The 21201-nt window shown below is 49.6% G+C and overlaps 1 protein-coding gene across 2 annotated transcripts in view; it reads left to right on the top strand.

Moving 5' to 3' along the window:
• Positions 1–10629: 10629 nt before the first annotated feature.
• Positions 10630–21201, top strand: part of FHDC1 (FH2 domain containing 1) — a 42235-nt gene continuing 31663 nt past the window's right edge. Inside the window, exons 1-2 of one of the 2 annotated variants that reach the window (XM_069556668.1) lie at positions 10630–10724; positions 16442–17051. In XM_069556668.1, the coding sequence (XP_069412769.1) occupies positions 16578–17051 (474 nt within the window). In that variant the 5' untranslated portion in view covers positions 10630–10724; positions 16442–16577. Of the gene's footprint in view, positions 10725–11721; positions 12068–16441; positions 17052–21201 lie in introns of those variants that run through there. The other variant, XM_069556667.1, reaches the window with a different exon arrangement.

Genomic DNA, 21201 nt, shown 5'->3' with positions numbered 1-21201 from the left:
GGGCATCAGCAGTTGCGGTCCCTGGGCTCTAGAGCACAGGCTCAGTAATTGTGGTGGATGGTCTTTAGTTGCTCCAAGGCATGTGGGATCCTGCCGGATAAGGGATTAAATGAGTCTCCTGCACTGGCAGGTGGATTCTTTACCACCGTGGAGCCACCAGGGAAGCCCTCCCCACTACATTTTCTTTGTGAAATCCAGCATTTCCCTCCAATTAAGGCAGTCATAAAATAAGATAAATTAGTTAGGAACTGCAAATGAAGAGCTCTGATCTAATGATGAGACTTCTGTGTATATATGTGTGTGTGTATACGGGTTTCCCTGGTGGCTCAGTGGTAAAGAATGCGATGCACGAGCTGCAGAAGACGCAGTTCAGTCCCTGCGTCACGAGGATCCCCTGGAGGAAGGCATGGCAACCCACTCCGGTATTCTTCCCTGGAGAGCCCCATGGGCAGAGGAGCTGGGCAGGCGCAGTCCATAGAGTCAAAACGAGGCAGACACGACTGAGGCGGCTTGGCACGCACGCACACGCACGCACACACACGCACACGCGCATGCGCACACACACACACATGACCTCTGTAAACTCACAAAGGAAGAGAAAGTATCACTCTTCATAGGAAGCTCTAGTCCTAACTTTCCTCTTTGTCCTTTAAAAGTAAAAACAGTGACATCCTAAGAGGCTGCTGAGCTCTTTGGGCTTTCAGGCTTTGGAGTCATGATGTGTGCTCATGACTAAAGCAATGAAAACAAGCCTTTTTTCCCCAAGACACAGTAGCTTCAGTCCAAGCCTGTCCAGACTTCCTTGCCAGTGACCTCAACACTGACCTTGACCTATCCCAGGAAGAATTCTGTTTAGTTCTTTTAGCTCATTTTTATGTGAATTTCTCTTCACTAGAAGTGAACTGGATCCCCCAAATAATTCAGAAGAACTTCATTCATGAACCACTTAATTTCCAGTGTGCTGGCTCTGCATCGTCATAGCCTCTCACTTCCCCGCAGTGGCCTCTCTGGGACCCTGTACACCTGGCCTACAAAACGAGTTTCCAGAAGCAGTGGCAGAACCGGAAGGCTGTCTCTCCAAGGGCCAGCTTGGCTCTCTGTTCGAAATCCAAAATTCCCATCTCTCTTTGATTCTGAAGCCTCTGCATCAAATTTCAGAAGAGAGACAATTCCCATTGGCCATCTGTTTTATATATGATAATGTGTGTTTCCATGTTACTCTACATCCTACCCTCTCCTTCCTCCCTCCATTCTGGATCCATAGTCTTTTCTCTGCCTGCATGCATCTCCATCGCTGCCCTGCAAATAGGTTCAACAGTACTGTCTTTCTAGATTCTATTTATATGTGTTAGTATACGATATTTGTTTTTCTCTTTCTGACTTACTGCACTCTGTATAATAGGCTCTAGGTTCATCCACCTTATTAGGACTGACTCAAATGTGTTCCTTTTTATGGCTGAGTAATATTCCATTATATTTATTTACCACAGCTTCTTTATCCATTCACCTGTCGATAGACATCTAGCTTGCTTCCATGTCCTAGCTAGTGTGAATAATGCTGCAGTGAACATTGGGGTTGCAGAAGGCGATGGCACCCCACTCTAGTACTCTTGCCTGGAAAAATCCCATGGACGGCGGAGCCTGGTGGGCTGCAGTCCATGGGGTCGCGAAGAGTCGGACACGACTGAGCGACTTCACTTTCACTTTTCATTTTCATGCACTGGAGAAGGAAATGGCAACCCACTCCAGTGTTCTTGCCTGGAGAATCCCAGGGATGGGGGAGCCTGGTGGGCTGCCATCTATGGGGTCACACGGAGTCAGACACAACTGAAGCGACTCAGCAGCAGCAGCAGCAGCAGAACATTGGGGTAAAGCAATTATCCTTCAATTAAAAATAATTTAGAAAAATTTCAGAAGAGAGAACGCAATCCCAATCACTCTTCTTCCCAAACTGTGTCAAAGCTAGAGGTGTCGTTTGGTCCAGGGTTGGGACACACTGACGCACTGCTATGCAGCGGCCATCAGCGTGTCCTTGGACACATTTCATGTGACCGGCCTGTATGTGCCTGCATTTCTGCAGTTTACCATGGAATGTTACAGTATCTGGTTATTCTCTTCATGTGCTGCTCATCGTGCTCCAAAGAGCTGGAGTCTCCTCTGGTGGCTTCCTTTCTGGATTCTAGAAGCCTCTTGAGAGCAGAGCTGTTTTGAATGTGTGTGTAGCCCCCTCTATGCCTTGCACACAACAAGCATTCAGTTTTGTCCATAATGATGATGGTCATTGCTGGGGCTTCCAGTCTGCAAGGGTGGAGGTCCATCGGCACCGTTTGCCTGTGATGAGGACTGAGTCTAGTTTGCAGACGAAATGACAGCTCGGAGCCCTTGGAGCAGATACGATCAATGCTGAGACAGGAAGATGAGTAAGGCGGCCCAGCCCTCCAACTTTGTGGCTTGATAGGGATAAAGGCCTTGCAAATCCTGGGAACCTGTGGTGTGGGGAATACGTGCTACTAGTGGCTGAGTGGGGAAGCAGCTCCAAATCGGACTGTCTGTATGAGCGTGTGCTTTGGGTGCAGAGGGCTGTGTTTTACCCTCTGCAGCTCTGTCACTGGGAACGCTCCTATCCGTGCTGTCAAACTAAGCCTTACATAAGTCAAATCTTAAATGTAATACAATGTTATTTATTTCTAAGCTTTGAATCTTAACACTATCCCCCGCTGCTCCCAGTCAGTCAAACGGAATGCTTGGTTCCTTTCTTTCTAATATCAATAGCGCTAGAGTGTATTTAGACAAAGAGGCAGAACTAGCCTATGGCTCCTAGGTCATCAGAGCAGCCTTGTTGGTCAGAATATATGACTGACTTTCCACCTGGAAGTCAACTTGAATGCTCCCGTTTTTTTGTTTTTGTTTTTTTTCCAGTACTCCCATTTTTGAGAGGGAAAAGAAATTGATAACTAGTTCCCTAGCTGCTCAAATGTGTGGATTATAACTAGACACAGGGACTAGGGCGCATGTCTGTTTCAGGGTTTCCCAGGAAAGCCCTAGAATCCGCAAAAATAATCTTCTGGAATTTGAAAACAATTCTGGTAAAAGTCCTTTATTGTGATATTGATGATTGCAGTCTAATGTAGAAGAAATCAGCTTACTTTGACAGGGAAGACACTCACATACAAAAAATGTCATTGGTAGTTTTACTCCAGAGTTTTAGCCGAAGTAGAATCCCACGTGACTGTTAACAGTCTGATGCTAATAAGGATTTGGGGGTGAGTCATCATCTCTGTGGCTGCCCCTTCTCCCGTTATGCCTGCTCCAGTCTCCTGAATCAGCTTCTCTGATTTCTTTATGGTGCCTCAGCCCTGCCTGTCACACAGGACAAAGGTCTTTGAACATCGAGTGACCCTTGTAGACTCTGTACCGTGAGCATGGGATCACAAGGGCCCCCCTTTTAATGAGTTCTGTGCGGTAGAGCTGCTGGCTAGAATTCCCTCCTTTTGCCCTCCCCTCCAGGAGACAAGGTTTAGCCTGACTCTGCACAGCAGGCAAACAGGGCCCTTGGAAATGAGTCTCATTGTTGAGATCAACTGTGAAGAGGGCCTGCATGTAAAGGAAAGACTCTGAAGCTAGGAAATGTGTTCAAATCTTTGGTAATAAGGAATATGAAGAGCAGAACAAGTCGTGTGAACAACTAGCATTTTCTCTGCTTTTCCTTATTTATCCTCCCCTTAAAATTTGCAAGTGAGTCTTGTCTTTGTGACCCCAAATTTGAAATAAATACAAATCCAGAGTGAAAGGGTATTCAGTTTTCCTGGGAAGAGAAACTCCCTTTGTGTGTGTGTGTGTGTGTGTGTGTGTGTGTGTGTGAAGCCATTTCAAAATTTTAAAAATTCCCTGTACGGTGTAAAGTCAAGTCCTCTGTGTCACTGTGTGCTTGCTGAGCATCCCCTCCCCCCGTCGTAAACCAGACCCTAGGAGCAACACTGCTCACTCATCATCCCACAGGAAACACAACAACTCGAAACTCGAAAATTCAGAAATTCCTTCACCTGCTTCCTCAACAAAAGGATGTGGTGGGCAGTGAGTCTAGGGTTTTACTTAGAAAACCAGCAACATTTCAAGAAAAATTAGAGTCATTTGCTCTGTTCTCTAGCCTAGTCCTGAAACATCATCACTGATGGAAAAATATTTCATATAGGTACATTTTACTCTTTTTTATGACAATATACAATTTACACAAAGTTGATCATATGCACAAGAACACTACATAAAATGAACCTAGAATGTGAGGGGAAATTTTTTCATCCGCTTTAACTACAAATGCCTGAAGATGTAATACCACTCCCTCTGTGAGTTAGATTAAATATAGGAGCCTCTTTCTTCAGGAGGGAGCCAGCAAGCTATTTAATTGGAGTGAAGATGAGAAGTCCTGGATTTCACGCCATGCACCCCCTGCCAGTTTTAGCCTGGTCAGCCCACAGAGGGACAGGACTGTGAGGGAACTGTGACACTGAGTGTTTTGACAGGGATCGTCTTTGTGCAAAGGCCAGTCAAAACCTGAATAACGGTGTTTCCAACAAAAAGCTCACCCTCTTCACTTTCTCCAGAGTGGTGCATCTTCAGATTTCCCTGGCAGTCCAGTGGTTGGAAATCTGCTTGCCAACGCAGAGGACATGGGTTTGACCCCTGATCCGGGAAGATTCCACGTGCCCAGGAGCAGCTAAGCCAGGGCACCACAGCTGCTGAGCCTGGGTTCAGGAGTCTGTGCTCCACAAGAGACACCTCCGCACCACAGTGAGGAGCACCCCCACTGCCCTAACTGGAGAAAGCCTGCAGAGCAACGAAGCCCACCACAGTCAAAAATGCATTAAGTAGTTTTTAAAGTGGTCCATTTTCATTATTTTTATAGATCTGGCTTGAGAAATATTAAGATGCTAATTGCTGTTGGCTAGTTTTGTTGTTTGCTATCATACCCAGAGTATTTACCTTCTTATTATGGAGTTAGCCAAAAAGTTCATTTGGGTTTTCCCATAAGATCTAACAGAAAAACCCAATGAACTTTTTGGCCGACCTAATAAAATGGCAGCTTAGTGCAAAGGGATTGTTCATAAACTAAATACAAACTCAGTTTCCCAGGGGAGCAAAAAAAAGAAAAGCTTTCCAAATTGCTAAGTCATCAACATGGCTTTTCTCCCACCTTCATACACTCTACAAAGCCCTGTATGGGACATACAACACACACACACACACACACACACACACACAGACAGACACAGACACACACACAGACAGACACACACAGACACACACACAGACACACACACACAGACACACACACAGACACACAGACACACACAGACACACACAGACACACAGACACACACACAGACACACACAGACACACACACAGACACACACACACACACACAGACACACACACAGACACACAGACACACACAGACACACACACAGACACACACAGACACACACACAGACACACACACAGACACAGACACACAGACACACACACACAGACACACACACACACACACACACCCCGGTTGGTTCGCTGAGTTTCTGTTTGGGGACTGCCCATACCGCGTGTGTTATGGTTTCAAATTACTGTTTGCTCTTCTAACTTCTTGGAAGGTAAACAACTTGGAAACAGAACGGGTAGCCAAAGAAATTGGCATCTGACACCCTCTTTACCTTAATTCCTCCTACTGAGACGCATACTTGTTTTTGATGATGGGTAGTGGAAAGAAGTGAGATACTTTCATGTTTTATTTTAAAGCTATTTTTTCCTCATAATTTGAATGTTATAACAGCTAGACATACATTTGTAGTTAAAATCAACCAGTTTTCTAAGCACTGTACCAAATGTAAACTAAAAAGTCTAGCTGAAGGTTTTCTGGGTGAAAACTCAGTGATACCTGCAGCTTTTCTCTTACCTAAGTCTCCTTTTTCTTCCCTGTCTCCAAACACACACACGCATCTTAAAAAAAGAGAAGGTAGACACTTTGCTCCAAGGAAACGTGGACATGTAGGGACAAGAGGCGTCTGACTACACCGGTCGTGTGTTGGATAAGGACTGTCCGTAACCTCTCCCACCCCCAAACAAACGAGGCACTGCTGTTGACAAAGTTCCTGCATTTACCTCTGGCAAAGGAAAGGCCGTTAATGCTGCCATGGATATCAATACCACGTGTGGAAACATTTTCTATTTACAACTTTCAGAAATCACTACTGAGCATCCAGAAACAAAGTTTCTCCCCCTTAAGGATCAAAGCCTAGGTATTATTTCCAATGTTCATAAAAGGCAACTTGCTATTCAAATTTCTTAGCCTATAAAAATAAAGCCTCATTTTGTCAGTTCCAAGGGCGGTTGGAAAATTGTAATAATGCAGTGTCTGCAGCTTGCAGTAAGGTATTGGATGCACATCTGCACCCATGGTGATGTTATAAAGCCTGCTCAGTTTGCTCATTGTACACTTTTGCTCTCTGAAGGAAACAAGGTCTAGCAATTTCTCTTAAAAATGGCTGTGGCTAGAAGGGCTGGTGAGACTTTGCCTTTGTCTGCAAGTCTGTTTAACTACAGAGTTGATAAAGTTTGTTTCTTTTTCAGTTTCCAATTGTTAAGAGCGAAGATATAGCTTATAATCTACTGAACGACTGATTTCATCAAATACATGTTTTAAGAAGAGCAAAGATGAAGTAAATCTCAGTCTATATTAGAAAGGGAGAGGGAGAGAAAGATTCAAAAATTAATCTGTGGCCTCACTACTAAGCCAGAGGGGACTCGGTGTGTCACTGCGGTCCCCAGAGAACCACACTCCTTGAGCACATAAGCCTGTCTCAGAACTGTGAGGTCTTCCTTAGATTGCATCCTGACGTTTGCCTCATTCTGGTTTGAAAGTTTTCTTTCATGGCTTCCTGGGTGGCTCAGACAATAAAGAATCTCCCTGCAATGCCGGAGACCTGGGTTCGATCCCTGGGTCAGGAAGATCCCCTGGAGAAGGGAATGGCAACCTGCTCCAGTATTCTTGCCTGGAGAATCCCATGGACAGAGGAGCCTGGTGGGCTGCGGTCCATGGGATCACACTGAGCCAGGCAAGACTGAGCGACTCAGCACCCACACAACAAGAGATCCAAATCTGAAATGCTTCATGTAGGAGAAACTAAAAACTTCTCAGGCCGAGGAGCTGAGGCTGAAAGAAATACAATGAACTGAGCAAAGGAAATGAAGCCCTCAGGGAAGGACAGCCTAGGGAGAGGGAGGGAGAGCTGCAAACAATGCTTCAGTAGGGCTTGCAGCTGGCACCTAGGAGGCCACTTTGAGCCCCTGCCACGCTCCCAGGAGGCCCAGCTGGCCTGGAGAGGTGCGGGCTGGCCATGGCCCAGGAGCCCAGAAGTAGCAGCAGCAGCAACCTCCTGGCCACAAACTCCAGGAGCTGCGCTGACTTTGGGCAGCCTGGCTTCAGGAGTCTTTCCGGGCTCCCCGCAGAGTGGCTCGCACATTACCAGGAAACAGATGAACTGCGGGTCTTAACTCCTGAGCACAGTCTTAGATGAGATGAAGTTGTGGCTCACAATGAGTGAAGGACAAATTGCACTCTGGATTTGCAGCATCAGATCCAGCCCAGTGGGACATTAGAGTGAGAACTGTGTTCTGCTCTATTCAAGGGCGTTTTGGCCGCCTCATAGGCACAACAAAGAGAAGAAGAATGAAAATAAATATGTCTCTTTCAAGGTCAGCACGCGGTGCTGCTCAAGGGAAATGGGAGGGAATCAAGGTGTCGGAGTACAAGGAAGTGGAACTCACCTCCTCCTGCAAATATATCAAAAATGCATCTCTATACAAACTGAGTGAAATGGGGTGTTTCACACTGCAGGAGACGAAGGAAGGATGCTGCCTTAGTGTCAGATGGAAGATGGCCATCTCCTCCCTGCAGGCACCTGTGCAAACCTACAGAAGGTTTCAAACGGGTGAGTAATGGGGTGAAATCGGGCTTTGAGAAACGCTGACCCGACAGCAGAGTCAGGAGAAGAGAGGCAGAAAGACTGCTGAAGCAGTGGATGCAGGAGTCCAGGTTTCAATTGTCCAAGCTGCAAAATAGAAAAGGTAGGATTTCTAGGATGGTTGTGAGAATCAAGCGTGATGCCTGACACACAGCCAACAGCAAAGAAACATCACCTCCTCCTTCCTCTCACTGGGGCTGGTATAGTGGCGGTGGATATAAAGTACAGATGGAGTAGATACCACTTGGTAAAGAGCAACAAATGTGGCAAATACTTGGATATAAAAAATGTAAAAGAGAAAAAGAACCCAGAGGAAAACTGGGATTTTAAAGTTTAAAAATCTGGTCTTGGGATTTCCCTGGAGGTCCACTGGTTACTGACTTGGACTTCCAATGCAGGGGATGCAGGTTCCATCCTTTATTGGGGAACTAAGATCCCACATGCCTTGTAGCCAAAAAACCAAGACATAAAACGGAAGCAATATTGTAACTCATTCAATGAAGACTTTTAAAAAAATGGTCCACAACAAAGAAATTGTTTTTTTAAAAAATCAGGTCTTAAATAAGAGGGGCAGGTGGAAGAGTACTAGTATTGAGAGACAGATGTGAGTTTTGGACAGGGAATTTGGACTTGAACAGGGGCAGTGAGTATGGATACAGAGGTGGAGTCAGAAGTGAACTCACCTCGGAGCTCATGTTCTCCTGCCTCTCAGTTTCCCCAGACACTCCTTAGGACACCTAGCTGGGTTGTGTTTGTCAGTCTTTACTGTTCTTCTTTTAAAAGCTCCCTGGGGAATTGTATATCCAAGCATCAGGCTCTACAAATTCTGGACCCCTGTGGGTTGAAGTCAGAAGGCAGTACCCATGGGATAAGGGGAAATAAAGAGCTAGAAGAATCCAGTTACTGTCCTCAGAGGACAAGAAGGGTCAGTAGAGGAGGCCGGAGAGACAGACAGAAGGCCTGCAGTCAGGATGCTGCGGGGACATCAAAGGGCTGAAGGACTGAGGATGGGTCACTGGACTTGACCCTGCAAAAAAAAAAAGTGACTGATTTTAAAATGCAGACTCAGTACATTGTGAGGAAGGGGGCTTGCTGAGCAAGACGTGTCTGTAGATGCCTCATCAGGCAAGGTTAACGTGAAAGAAGAGGATGCCGTTAGCGCTCCACTTTGCTGTTCTGTAATTTAACTTTTGGGCTTCCCTGGTAGCTCAGATGGTAAAGGTCTGCCTACAGTGCAGGACACCCGGGTCGGGGAAGATCCCCTGGAGAAGGAAACGGCAACCCACTCCAGTGTTCTTGCCTGGGGATTCTCATGGATGGAGGAGCCTGGTGGGCTACAGTCTGTGGGTTCGCAAAGAGACACGACTGAGGGACTTCACTTTAACTTTTGTCTCTGCGGTCAGTATTCCTTTGAGGCCATCTCTTCTGTAACAGACACTCAGCACCCCTTGAGATTTTCCGCGGTCTTCCCTGGATCTCCTTTTCTTGATGGTAGTGTAAGCCTGCTGGGCAGGATTTTGTTTGGGGGTGGGGGGTTGTTTGTTCTCCGTTTTACCCTAATAGCTTCTCGTTTTCTATCCACGTGGAGGCCAGGAATTCTGTCCTGGGAATTCAGGGGCAGTGGACCAGGGCACAAAGGCGGAAGTCCTCAGGCACCAGAAGCTGGATAAGCCCTGGTCTGTTATCTGCGAGCACAGAGCCAAAGGTAGCAATGACTTCATCCTCGCAGAGGGCACCTCCCCACCCCTGCAGCTGATTTCCCATCAGCCGCTTCGCTCGGGATGGGTTTTCTTTGATTACTCCTTTCTCACTGCCTGGCGTCACAAGTCACTTTGAAAAAAGATGCGATTAAACCGTTCCCGGGTTTCCTCCTGTGAGGGGCCTTTCCCAGACAGCTCTGTTTATCCAATCAGTCCTGGGGTGGACTTTTTCTTTTATATATAACTGAAAGGTTTCTCTTACCACTATCGTTGAGGAGATTAAAAATAAAAAATGAAAATAAAAAGTAACTTACCGGATGGCAGGGGCCAGGGAGAAGCTGATTTGGGAAGCTACGGCCCGGCTGGGACTCGGCCCCGCGGGCTGGGACAGTTCACCCCGGTACTGACTCCTGCTCCCGGTAGAAACAAGTGTGTTAGGCAGAGGGTGGCTTGGCACGCGTTTGTGTGTGCGCGCGGGGTTTGAGCGTGCATGAATGTGCTAATATGCGTGTGCGCGCGCGTGTGCAGAGGCAATGGTGTTGGGGAGGCTGTCGCAGGCTGCTTTGTGGAGCCACTTGCCGGTTCAGAACCAGCTTGGCGCCTCCCTTTGCTGGTTCCAGGAAGACACCTGGTTCTTCTGCACAGTCCGTACCTCTCTGTCCCCTGCCGCCCCTCGACTTTCCTCGGTGGCCGCTCTGCGCCAGCCTTCGGGTGCCGGCAACCACGCCCCCGAGGTCCCGCGCAGGTGAACGCGGCAGCACCGGCGCGGGCGCTCACGGAGGGAGGGCGGAAGGGCCGAGCAGGAAGGGGCGTGCTGCCCTTTGCGGCTGGCGCTGGGAGCAGCCTGGTCTGCAGCATTGTTACCTGCGGCAGCGGCCGCGCCCCGCCCCGCGCCGCCCTGCCCCCTCGCGGTCCCGAGCTGACGAGGCTGCAGCAGCAGGGAGGAGGCGGCGGCGCCGGGAGGCTGCGGACGGGTAGGAGAGGAGCGCGCGCGGGGAGCACCTGCCGCGGGTAAGTGAGCCGTGCGGCCCCAGAGGAGCTATCGCTGCTCGGGAGTACCCGGGGACGGAGAATCCTCCACTCCGGAGGAGCGGATCAGCCCGGACCCGGTGCTGGGGCGCCGAGTCTCGGCTGTCTTGGAGCTTCACCGGGAAGGCTGGGGAGGTTTGAGCTCCCCCGACCTTGTGGCTGCAGTCGCCCGGCAGCAGAAGACAGCGATCGACCGCTAGACGGGAAGACGCTCCGGTCTGGACGCGCGTACGTAGAACCGGATAGGTCCCCGGACGCCTCCGGGTTAAACCTCGGCTGGCTGATTGAGCTTTAGCTCTGAGGACGCGGGTAAATTGCGCTCCCACTGGATCCCCGCCCATCCAAGAGCGCGCAGCGAGGGGCGCCGCGCCGGGTCCCTGGCCAGCTGGGAGCCACGACTCGCCGCTCCTGCCAGTGGGCGCGGGGCTGGCCAGAACGGCGTCCGGGCGATGCGGGCCGGCGACAAGGCGGCGCTCGCACTGGCACGTCCGCTCGGCCCGTGCGAAGTTCAGGTTGGAAGTTGAACCCTGCGCTCGTCGAAGTTGAGGGAGGAAGGGGTGGGCTGGCGGGTCACCTCCAGCCGCCGCGGTGCCCCAGCTCGGGGACCGGGGGCTGCCGGTCTAATCCCCTGACCAAACACCAGGCGTCTCCCGTCTGTTCTCGCCGGCTCTGCCCCGCTCCCTTTGGCCGCTCCGCACTGCGGCCGCGAGGCTCTTTCCCCCGCGCCCCGGACTCGGACCCCGCACCTGGGAAAGCGTCTCCGCGGAGATTCGAGAAGCGGGCGGAACCCGCACACCGGGAGACCCCCTCCTTTAGCGTCAAGCCCAGAGACACCTCCCCTAGTGAGCGAGCCCCCCACTCCGCTTGGGGGAGCCGGGCTCGGCGGCGGGGCGGGGCCCCGGGGGCCGGCGGGGGCCCCGGAGGCGCGGGGCGGAGTCGCCGACCCCAGCGGGGCCGGGGAGGGGCGCGTCGGTGCGGTGGCTGCTCCGGGACCTGCTGCCGGAGGACTCTCGCCCGGCGCTCCCGGGAGGCGCAGGGTCCGGCCGGGCCCCGGCGTCCGCCCGACGGGCCCGCGTGTCCCAGCGTCGAGGGCGGCCGGGCCTCCCGGCGCGCGCCCCGGGCCCGCCGCGGAGCCTGCGCGGCGCGTGGGGGCGTCTATCTGGGCCGTGCACCGGCGCCCTCGCCCTCACCCTCCCGCCGCCGCCCAGATAAGGACGCGCAGGCGCCGGCGGCCCAACCGGCGCTGGCCAAACGGGGCTCCCCGGGGACTCGGGCGGAGGCAGCGCCCTCGGAGCCCTTCGTGCGGCCGGGCCGGTGGCGCTTCGGTGAGTGGCTGGGGCGGGACACGAGCCGGGGGTTGGGGATGGAAGGACGCGGTGGACCGCTCGCCAGTGCAGAGACCTGGGGAACTGCTGGGCCTTCAGAAAGAAATCGGGTCCCGGTGTCCCTCACGCCGACTCCTCGGGAGTCCATTTTCAAACAGCTGTTTGCACAGAAACTGCCCCTGGGGTTTGACTGTCTGTGGCCCCCTCACTCCTGACCCACGGTTGTCTTCCTGGAATGAATCCCGAGCGCTTTTTTCTCTTTAGAGCATCCTTGGGCGCCTGTGTGCTTCCCCCCCCCCCCCCCGCCCTTGGTTTGGGGACATTGAGAGAAGCTGAAAATGTACATTCAAAACACAGGCGTTTTTCCCTCTGCTCCCACGGTGTTGCGCTCAGGAGTGTCTGTGGATTGTTGTGCGACAGCGGATTAACTGCGGGGACTGAAAGCATCTTGGGTTCTTCGCTGCTGGTGAAAGTGCCAAGGTGAAGAACTGGTTGGCTGTTGTCAGCTCTGGTTCCACTGTGTGGTTGACGTTTTGTGTTCAATAATCAAGAAAGGTTTTGAAAGACAGATGATGGGGGGAGGCATTTTCCCAGTAAGTTGGTGGGAGCAAACATTCTGTGTTTTAGAATTGACTGTTCCTTCCCCACCCTCTCCTCTCCCCCCAAATAAAACAGAGCTGTGGGTTCCTCTGCCTCTTCTCTCCACACCCGGCTTGCTCTGCCCCCGTTTGTCATCAGAAGGGTGTGGGACAGCCTTTCCTCCCACCTCATCTGTGACACAAGTCAGGAATCAAAGGGAGAGGTTTTTCTGGTAGGTTTTCCCTGGCGTTTACTTTTGCTTATTGTTGACCTAGCGGGTGAGTGATCAGCTGAGCAACAGGGCCCTACTAACCCTCTTTCAGGAAAGCTCTGAGCCCCGAAGGAGCTTTCAGGAACACGTTCTCCTAAACACACTGTGAAATGAAATACACTTATCCTTTTCTTCCCTGCCACCCACTCCCTTCAAGAGCTTCAACACTGTTTCTGACACCAAGAGCAAAGGCAAGAGTTGGGCTCCTTTGAAGACCCTTATAAGCATTCTCATTCGAAGACTTTTTGCTTACTGATCACCTCAAACATCCCCTTATTAAAAACCCATAGTTGGGAGATGCTCAGCTGAGCTACAACCTCCCCAGGAGGGACCTCCACTCGGATTTACCCCCAGTGGGTCCTGATTAGCAGTCAGGGGACTTGAAGAGAAGTTCTCATCTAAAGAGACGGATTGTGACACCTCTATGATTTACTCAGGGCTGGGCATTTGTCAACCTTAGCAGCCGTCCCCCCTGCTGCTGAGGTCCCCAACCTGTAGGTGAAATGTTAAATACAGGCCTGTCTCTCTTTGCCCTGGGGGAGATTGATGAGACACTTGACATTTTCCAGATAGAGCCCAAAGCTCATTCCATTGTCCCGAAGGCAGCTGCCCACTGTGTGAAGCAGTCTGCTTCGGGGCTGCGTCACCTGGGTTCTCGCGGGCTTGGAGAGTACACCTTTACATCTGTACTGCGGACAAGCTGTAATCTGGCACTTTGTGTGTCCTCCGTTTTAGTATCTCATGGGACTGTGGAAAGGGTTAGAATGTCTGTCTGCAGTTTCTTTTTCCTGCCATCTCTTTGACATTGGAAATCCTGGCCCAAGGGGGAAGCCCTGTCAAAGCCCCATTGAGGCTCCTAGCAAAAGCATTAGCATCTTAGCTAATCATTGCTGGAGAACTCATTCATTAGAAGCTGTTGGGGGCCTAGGATCCTTGTATGTTACCCTGGGAAAAAATTAGCCAGACAACATACCAGGCACAATGTTGTAAATTTTCTTTTGTTCCTTTAACTGTCTAAAATAGCATTCTTTCTCAAGACAGAATAGTGGTTAGAATCCTGCCCATGCAAAACCAACTAGTGTCACTTTTTACTTTGACAAGCTTAAAGCTTGTACTTCCTCTGCAGAAAAGGCTATACTCAAAAGAACCTATGTGCTTGGGGCTTTGGTATTAGGAGACAGTGTTGTTGCACGACCTTTGAGGGCATAGTCTTTCTCTCTCTTTATTAGTATCTTCACATTAGCTATGGGAGGCTTAATGGCACAGCTGTGGATATTCTAACACAGCACCGAATGAGTTACTTCTTTCTAGGATGGGGACATTTTTAGCTCATCACCATTCTTAACAGGGATAATCTATAAACAAGTCAGCATATCTGGAATTGGAGGTGAATTGGAGGATTAGCAATTCTTCTATGTATGAGATATTTCATGTACAGAAGTATTTTAAAATATGTAAGGATAAACTGCCAAGATTACCTGTACAGTCTTGAGAGAAGAAGAGTTCAAATATAACTATAAACTGTAATTGACAATGAGTCATTTGCTTTAGGGGTGCCAACTATGAAAACAGCCTAGTTACGCCCCTAATGATAATTATGAAAATTCCTTTTAAAAGCTGGTTGCATCTCTAGTGAGTTGTAAATTGGCTTGGATAAATATTTTCAGTTTTACTTTCTAAAATATTATCCCATGATGACACTTCACACAACAATGTGAATGTACTTAATGCCACTGATGTGCACTTAAGAGTGTTTAAAATGCTAAAAAAAGTTATCCAATTATCCTGTTTTCTACCCATATATAATTTTCAGAACTTAAATATTTAAATGTTTCATAAAAACATTTGTTCTTGTGTAGAAATGTAATACACAATCACTAAGTATTGAGAAGGGACAAAGGTCACAAACCTAGTGACTTAGAAAGCAGAGACTGGAAATATTAAAGGTATGTTTCTAGTAGCCAAGGGCAACTTAGCATTTTACTTATAAACCCAATAATTATTTTAAAGCAAACGCAGTACTTGTGAAAATAAAGAGAAATTGTATATGCATCTGATACCAGTTGTGAGTAATAGCTAACCACATAGCAGGAGTCTTGGTAAGGGTGTACATGTATGTGCTCATTTATCTCATACGAACCAATGGAATGGTATATGCTTACAGTGTGGAGTACAGAGGAGGGTGCTGAAAGGTAAGTTAAATAATCTACTTCAGCCCAGGTTGCACCCCCAAAGAAGTAGCAGACCTAGCATCTGAGGAAGAGACTCTGCTTTGGAGTCTTCCCTCCTCCTCCCGAGGCAGGCCTGCCATTTGTGTGTGATTCTGTGTGAAACGTTTAATAACACTTACTCCTGTAGAATTCTGCTCTGTTGGAGGAAGGTGCGTAAGTGAGTGCTGTAGAAGGGTGATTCCTCTCAGAAGTCCAGGCTAAAATGCCCCTCCCTGGGATCCTTTGTCACCTGGACAGAACAGCCCCCTGTTACACACCCACACACTTGGGTGCACACGCCACAGCCTGCTCAGGGCCCTGTGCTCTGTATCTCCACTCACCTGTCCTCATAGCTGAAGAAATGTAGTTGTTTTGACCCCTGTTTTCACACCAGATTCCGCAACAGCTTCACACCAAAACCAAACATTTAAAGGTCAATAAAAACACAAGCCACTGAGATAAGCCCGTGACTGAGCGGATGAGGGGTAGACATGTGACAGGCGTGGTTCGGGCACCTCCCCTCTTGTGCAGGTGTCTGCTCTGCCAGTAGTCTCAGATGGAGCAGAAGAGGCAGAGAAGCGCTCTGATGGTGCTCAGAGTGTCTTAACAGAGGCCCGAAAGCGCTGCTGCGGGAGCGAGCGTGGAAGTCAATCCCAGCCTCCTAAATTTACAAACGAGAAAGCCCAAGTCTAGTGAGGGGAAGTGGCCCTTCTAAAATTGTACGCAAGAAAGCTGGGTTTAGAGCTAGAACCTTTCATTTTCATGCCTGGCATTCTTTCCTCTGCGGAGAAGCAGCATCACCAAGTATAGGTGGAAGATGGTGGCCTTGATTCTGGGAGAAGGTTTGGCCATTAGTTTATCATATGTGCAAGGTGAAGGATGCCCTTTGACCCTCTGACCCGGGGACATGTCCCTGCTGGAGAAAGGCAGAGTCACTAAGGCTGCAGCCATCTGGGTAATTTCCCCAGGGATGGGAGATCCGCTGCCCCAAGGAAACAAGCCAGTTAGTGAACAAGTAGCTTATTCAGAAAGTGAGCTGAACCTATCGCAGGTTCTTGGTAAATATGTGTTTTATTGGTGAATGGAAGGTTTCCAGGTGGGGTTTACCATTGCTGCTTTGGCAGCATTTCGAGGTAGTAAAATTTGGTTCACGTTTAGAAAGCTATTAGGCCCTTTCCGTGCTCTTCTGGACGTGCGGCCCCTCATTGATTTTAACATCCAGCTACTCTGGGAGGACTGGCAGTGGCCTGGGAAGGGAGTCGCCGTGTATCAGTGTTCTCCTGAACGGAACTGAAAGGTGTCTTATCTTTGCAGGTTTGGAAGAGGACACACCACCCCGCTGCCTTTTCTCTGGCGGCCTACTAGCAGATGGAAAAGCATGGCACTAGTTTGATGGCTGTGTCTGCTTCCCCAGGGGCAAGAAACTGCCTCCTGAGAAGGCGGCGGTGCTATGCATGTTATGAACTGTGTCTCCTTGGTCAGCGATAAAGGCAATGGGAACACCGCCACGGCAGCCGGCTTCATGACTGCGCAGGCGCCGCCCCCGCCGCCTCCCCCGCCACCGCCGCTCGGTCCCTACTCGGGGGAGGGGCTTCCCCCCTCCCCGCCCCCTCCCCCTCCGCTGCCAGGGGGACCTCCGGGGCCCCCACCTCCTCCGGGACTACCCCCAAACTCTCACCTGAACGGCTACAGCCAGCTTGGTAAGAAAAAGCGGATGAGAAGCTTTTATTGGAAAACCATTCCAGAAGAGCAAGTTCGGGGCAAAACCAACATCTGGACCTTGGCAGCCAGCCAGCAGCATCGCTACCAGATCGACACCAAGACCGTGGAGGAGCTGTTTGGGCAGCAGGAAGATGCCACCATGGCTCCCCCTTCCAGGAGGGGAGGCTCTTTACACTCGTCCTCCAGGGAGGCCAGAGAAGAGGTAAGAGTGGCCCGCGGCGGGGCGCGGCTCCTCGTGCTGCGCGGTTTTGTGTTTGGGTATTTGCCTCCATTCCCAGACCTGCTAGAGGCACCGAGAAATGAGATAACCCGAGTGAACATGCCCTGAAAATGAAAGGAGGGCCCTATATGATGAGCCTGAGCTAAGCAGCAAGACAGTGTATGAGGCCTGCGAGCCGTATCCTCCCAGACATCCCAGAGGACCATGACCTCATGCGGAGAACATGCTGTCTGGGGCCTTGCTGGCCTCCCAGCCCAGCCCTGCCTCCAGCACATCTGCATGTCCCACGCCCCTCCCTGCACCCCGGGAGGAAGAGCTCCACTGAAACAGAACCCTGCGCTTCTGAACTCAGTTACTTGACATTCACTGGAGCTCTCTGAGACAAAATGTCTTTTATTAAATAGCATCATTAAGTAATGTACATCCTTAGACACTTATCTTTGTTTTCCCCTCCAGTTTTCTTTCCACACGTGTTTTGGGGGTGGTCTTTATTCCTCTGGCCTCCTAATTAAATTTTGGCCATTGTGGAAGGGAGATTTCTGACAGCTAAAGCATAACGCTATTTTCAGATAGACTTTCTACAAAGCGCGTTTCCAGTGAACACGAACTGCGTTACTTTGAGAAAAATAGAAAGCTAGCAAGTTCTGAAAAGTTAAGTGAAAGCATGGCCCCAGAGAAACAGGTCACCATGTCTCACAGAAACTGAGGCAAAATGACCTTTGTAAGTATTCTCTGTTTAGAAACATGAAGGAAAACTAAGACAACTCTACTTGCTGGAAGAAGTAATTAGGAAACCAAGCGGGAAAAGAACATTGACACCCCCCAAAATAGGGGCAATAGAAATGCATTATTTTTTAATCTGTTGGAAAGGAGCAAGGAAAATTTGTTAGAGATAGAGCTGACTAGATAGGAGAATGGGCAGGGCTCTGGAATGAAGTAGTAGCTCTCCACATTACTGAATTCTTGAGCTGGCAGTATTGACCTCTTTTCTCTGTCTGGGGGCCCTTGAAACTGGCTGTGTGGTCCCCTGTTGAAACAGCCAAGTTTTTATGAAATGCGGAGAACCCTAGGAGTGGAATTAGGCGTGAGCTGAGAGGCGTGTGCGAGGAGGTCTCCAGGACATGCTCAGCGTCCTGGCTTTCCCTGCTCGCTGCTTTCCCTGCTCTCTCTCAGAAATCTCTTTGATTTCTGAGCGCATCGCTTCAGTAGCAGAAGGAGCAGGAAGTCGTTTCTTCAGTGCCCTGGCCTGTGACCTGACTTCCAGCAGAGGCGCCTGCTGGACAGTAGGTCATCCTCACCGTTGTTCCCCGGCTCTGCTTGCTGGCCTGCCAGCACTTTGAAGGAAAGAGCGGATGGGGGCCCGGAGTCAGAACACGTGTCTCAGGAAAGCCCATCACAGACAGAAGGGAGCCTGGCCAATCGGGCCCTCAGGGAGGCTGCCGGCCAGGCGTTCAAGAGGCTGTACCGAGCTTGCTGCTGGATGTTTGTGATTTCAAGAGGGATTAAGACCCACTCTGATGGAAGGAACAGGAGGGGCTTGTAACATCTTTTCCCAACTAAGGCAGAAGCAGAAATGTCTGTATCTGTATCTTAGGCCAGATCTAAAATTCAGGTAAAAGAGTCTTTCTCTTCCCCGCCCTTAACTCTAGGTACATCTTTTCTTTTCTTTCTTTCTTTTTTTTTCTTTAAGTTAAAAATAACACAAAACCTGAAAGTGAATAATTATACTTTAAATTGTGGTGATATGTACATAGCATAACATTCACCCTCTTAAAATTTTTTAAAACGCTTTATTGATTTGGCAGTGCCAGGTCTTAGTTGCAGCATGTGGGATCTGCTTTCCCGACCAAAGACTGAACCTGGGCCCCCTGCACTGGAAGCGCAAAGTCTTAGCCACTGGACCATGAGGGAAGCCTCTCTGAACAGTTTTTAAGTGTATCGTTTAGGAGCATGGAAACACTCACGATGTTGAACGGCTGCCGTCGCCATCCATCCACAGAAGTACTGGCATCTTGCAAACTGAAAACTGTCCCCCTGTCCTCTCCCCTCGCCGCTGGCAGCCACCCTTCCCCTTCTGTCTCTGTGAGTCTCACCACCCTAGGTACCTCGCACAGTATTTGTCTTTTTGTGACCGGACTGTTTCACTTAGCACAATGTTTTCAGGGTTCACCCATGTTGTAACACGTGCCAGAACTTTCAGGCTAATATTCCATCGCATGTATATATCACAGGGTTTCGCAGGTGGCTCAGTGGTAAAAGATTCCGCCTGCAAAGTCAGGAGTTGTAGGAGACTCAGTTTTGATCTCTGGGTGAAGAAGATCCCCTGGAGGAGGACATGGCAACCCACTCCAGGACTCTTGCCTGGAGAATCCCATGGACAGAGGAGCCTGGACAGACCGTCCAGAGGGTCACAGAGAGTCGGACACGACTGAGTGACTGAGCATGCAGGCACATGTCCATCGCGTTTTGTTTATCTAGTCATCCTTGATGGACACTTGGGTCGCTCCCACCTTTTGGTTTTTGTGAATAATGCTGCCGTGAATGGTGGGTGCGCAGATATCTTTTAACACGTGTAGGTCCTAATCTGAGAGACAGCTGTCTAGAAAGAAAAATGAAATCACCATGACTGTATTATAAGGTGATCTAACTCTTCAGCTCTTCAGCACTCAGGATAGGTAGAGAAGGTAGATGGATTTAAGGGTCGATTAGGTAATACCGTCACACCACAGGGGTCCAGAATTCATTTCCAGTTCTCGTGCTATCTCCAACACGGTTCAGAGTAAGAAGTATCACACATACCACACATACGTCTTTTTTTTTGGCGAAAGAATACAGTACATGCTATTTTATTCCCTTGTTAGATTTTCTTCTAGAGAAGCTACAGCCCAGCAGAATGGTAGTCTAATAGTCCAGTGATGCATCGCCTGATTCCCTCAGTAGGAAGTGGGGTCCAGGGCTGAAACTGTGCAAACTGAAGCACACGCAGGGAGCCTGTACAGCCGAGGAGGCCCGTCCTGAGCCTGGAAGTGGGGCTTGCCAACCTGCTGCCACACAGCTCACAGTTCTGGAGACTGGGACATGCCACGGATCCGATTACGTCCCCTTGAAATGTAATAACCTCCTACAGAAATGACCTGCCATTATGCGGTTGGCTGGTCAACTTATAAAGCTTATAAAGCATTACAAATCAGTTCCATTACACTCTGAAGGAAGAAGTTACTGGGAGACAGGGAAGAACTGGATTTGAGAATGGCTAAATTTAGGAAGAGCAACATCTAAAATAGTAAATTAGAACATTTAGTAAGGGGGAAAAGGTTATGAAATACTGTCTGTGTATCTTTGTTAGCTAAAAATTAACTTGAAGAGGCTACAGATGCTACAATAATAAATTGCAATAAAGTAGCTAGAAATAACAAACCATGTTATTGGGGTAGTAATAAAGAAATTCAACTCAAACTCCATCTTCTTTCCTGAGTTTAGTGGTTTCAGGTCTGAGAAGCCCCTGTCCATCTGTTAGCGTTGCTCTTCAGCCCCCCAGAGCTGGTTACTTAGGGCTGCCTTTGTGTCCCTACAGAATCTGAAATGCTCTGAAGGGCAAGACAGTCCTAGCCATCTGGTCTCCTCCAAAGAAAGTAAACTGAACTGCCAGAAGTGAGCCAAAGGAGCAAAGGGACTGTCTCATAAGACATCAGTGGTAGAAGTAGTAGTCTGTCGCTCAGTCGTGTCTGACTCTTTGGGACCCCATGGACTATAGCCCGCCAGGCTCCTCCCTCCATGGGATTTTCCAGGCAAGAGTACTGGAGTGGGTTGCCATTTCCTTCTCCAGGGGATCTTCCCGACCCAGGGATCGAACCTGGGTCTCCCACATTCCAGGCAGACGCTTTAATCTCTGAGCCAACAAGGAGGCCCCAAAGACATCAGTATGATGGGTCAAAATAGGTGTTCACAGAGAAAACTGTGAGATGAATGGGGTCTGAGGACATAATGTGGAACCTGGTGACTAGTTGATAACACTGTATTTGCTAAGAGAGTAGAACTTCATTCTGCTGCTGCTGCTGCTGCTGCTAAGTCGCTTCAGTCGTGTCCGACTCTGTGAGACCCCATAGACGGCAGCCCACCAGGCTCCCCTGTC

The sequence above is a fragment of the Ovis canadensis genome, chromosome 17, assembly GCF_042477335.2.
Source record: "Ovis canadensis isolate MfBH-ARS-UI-01 breed Bighorn chromosome 17, ARS-UI_OviCan_v2, whole genome shotgun sequence".
NCBI lineage: Eukaryota > Metazoa > Chordata > Mammalia > Artiodactyla > Bovidae > Ovis > Ovis canadensis.
Note: the sequence above shows the minus strand (reverse complement) of the source record. Positions and strands in the feature narration are given on the sequence as shown.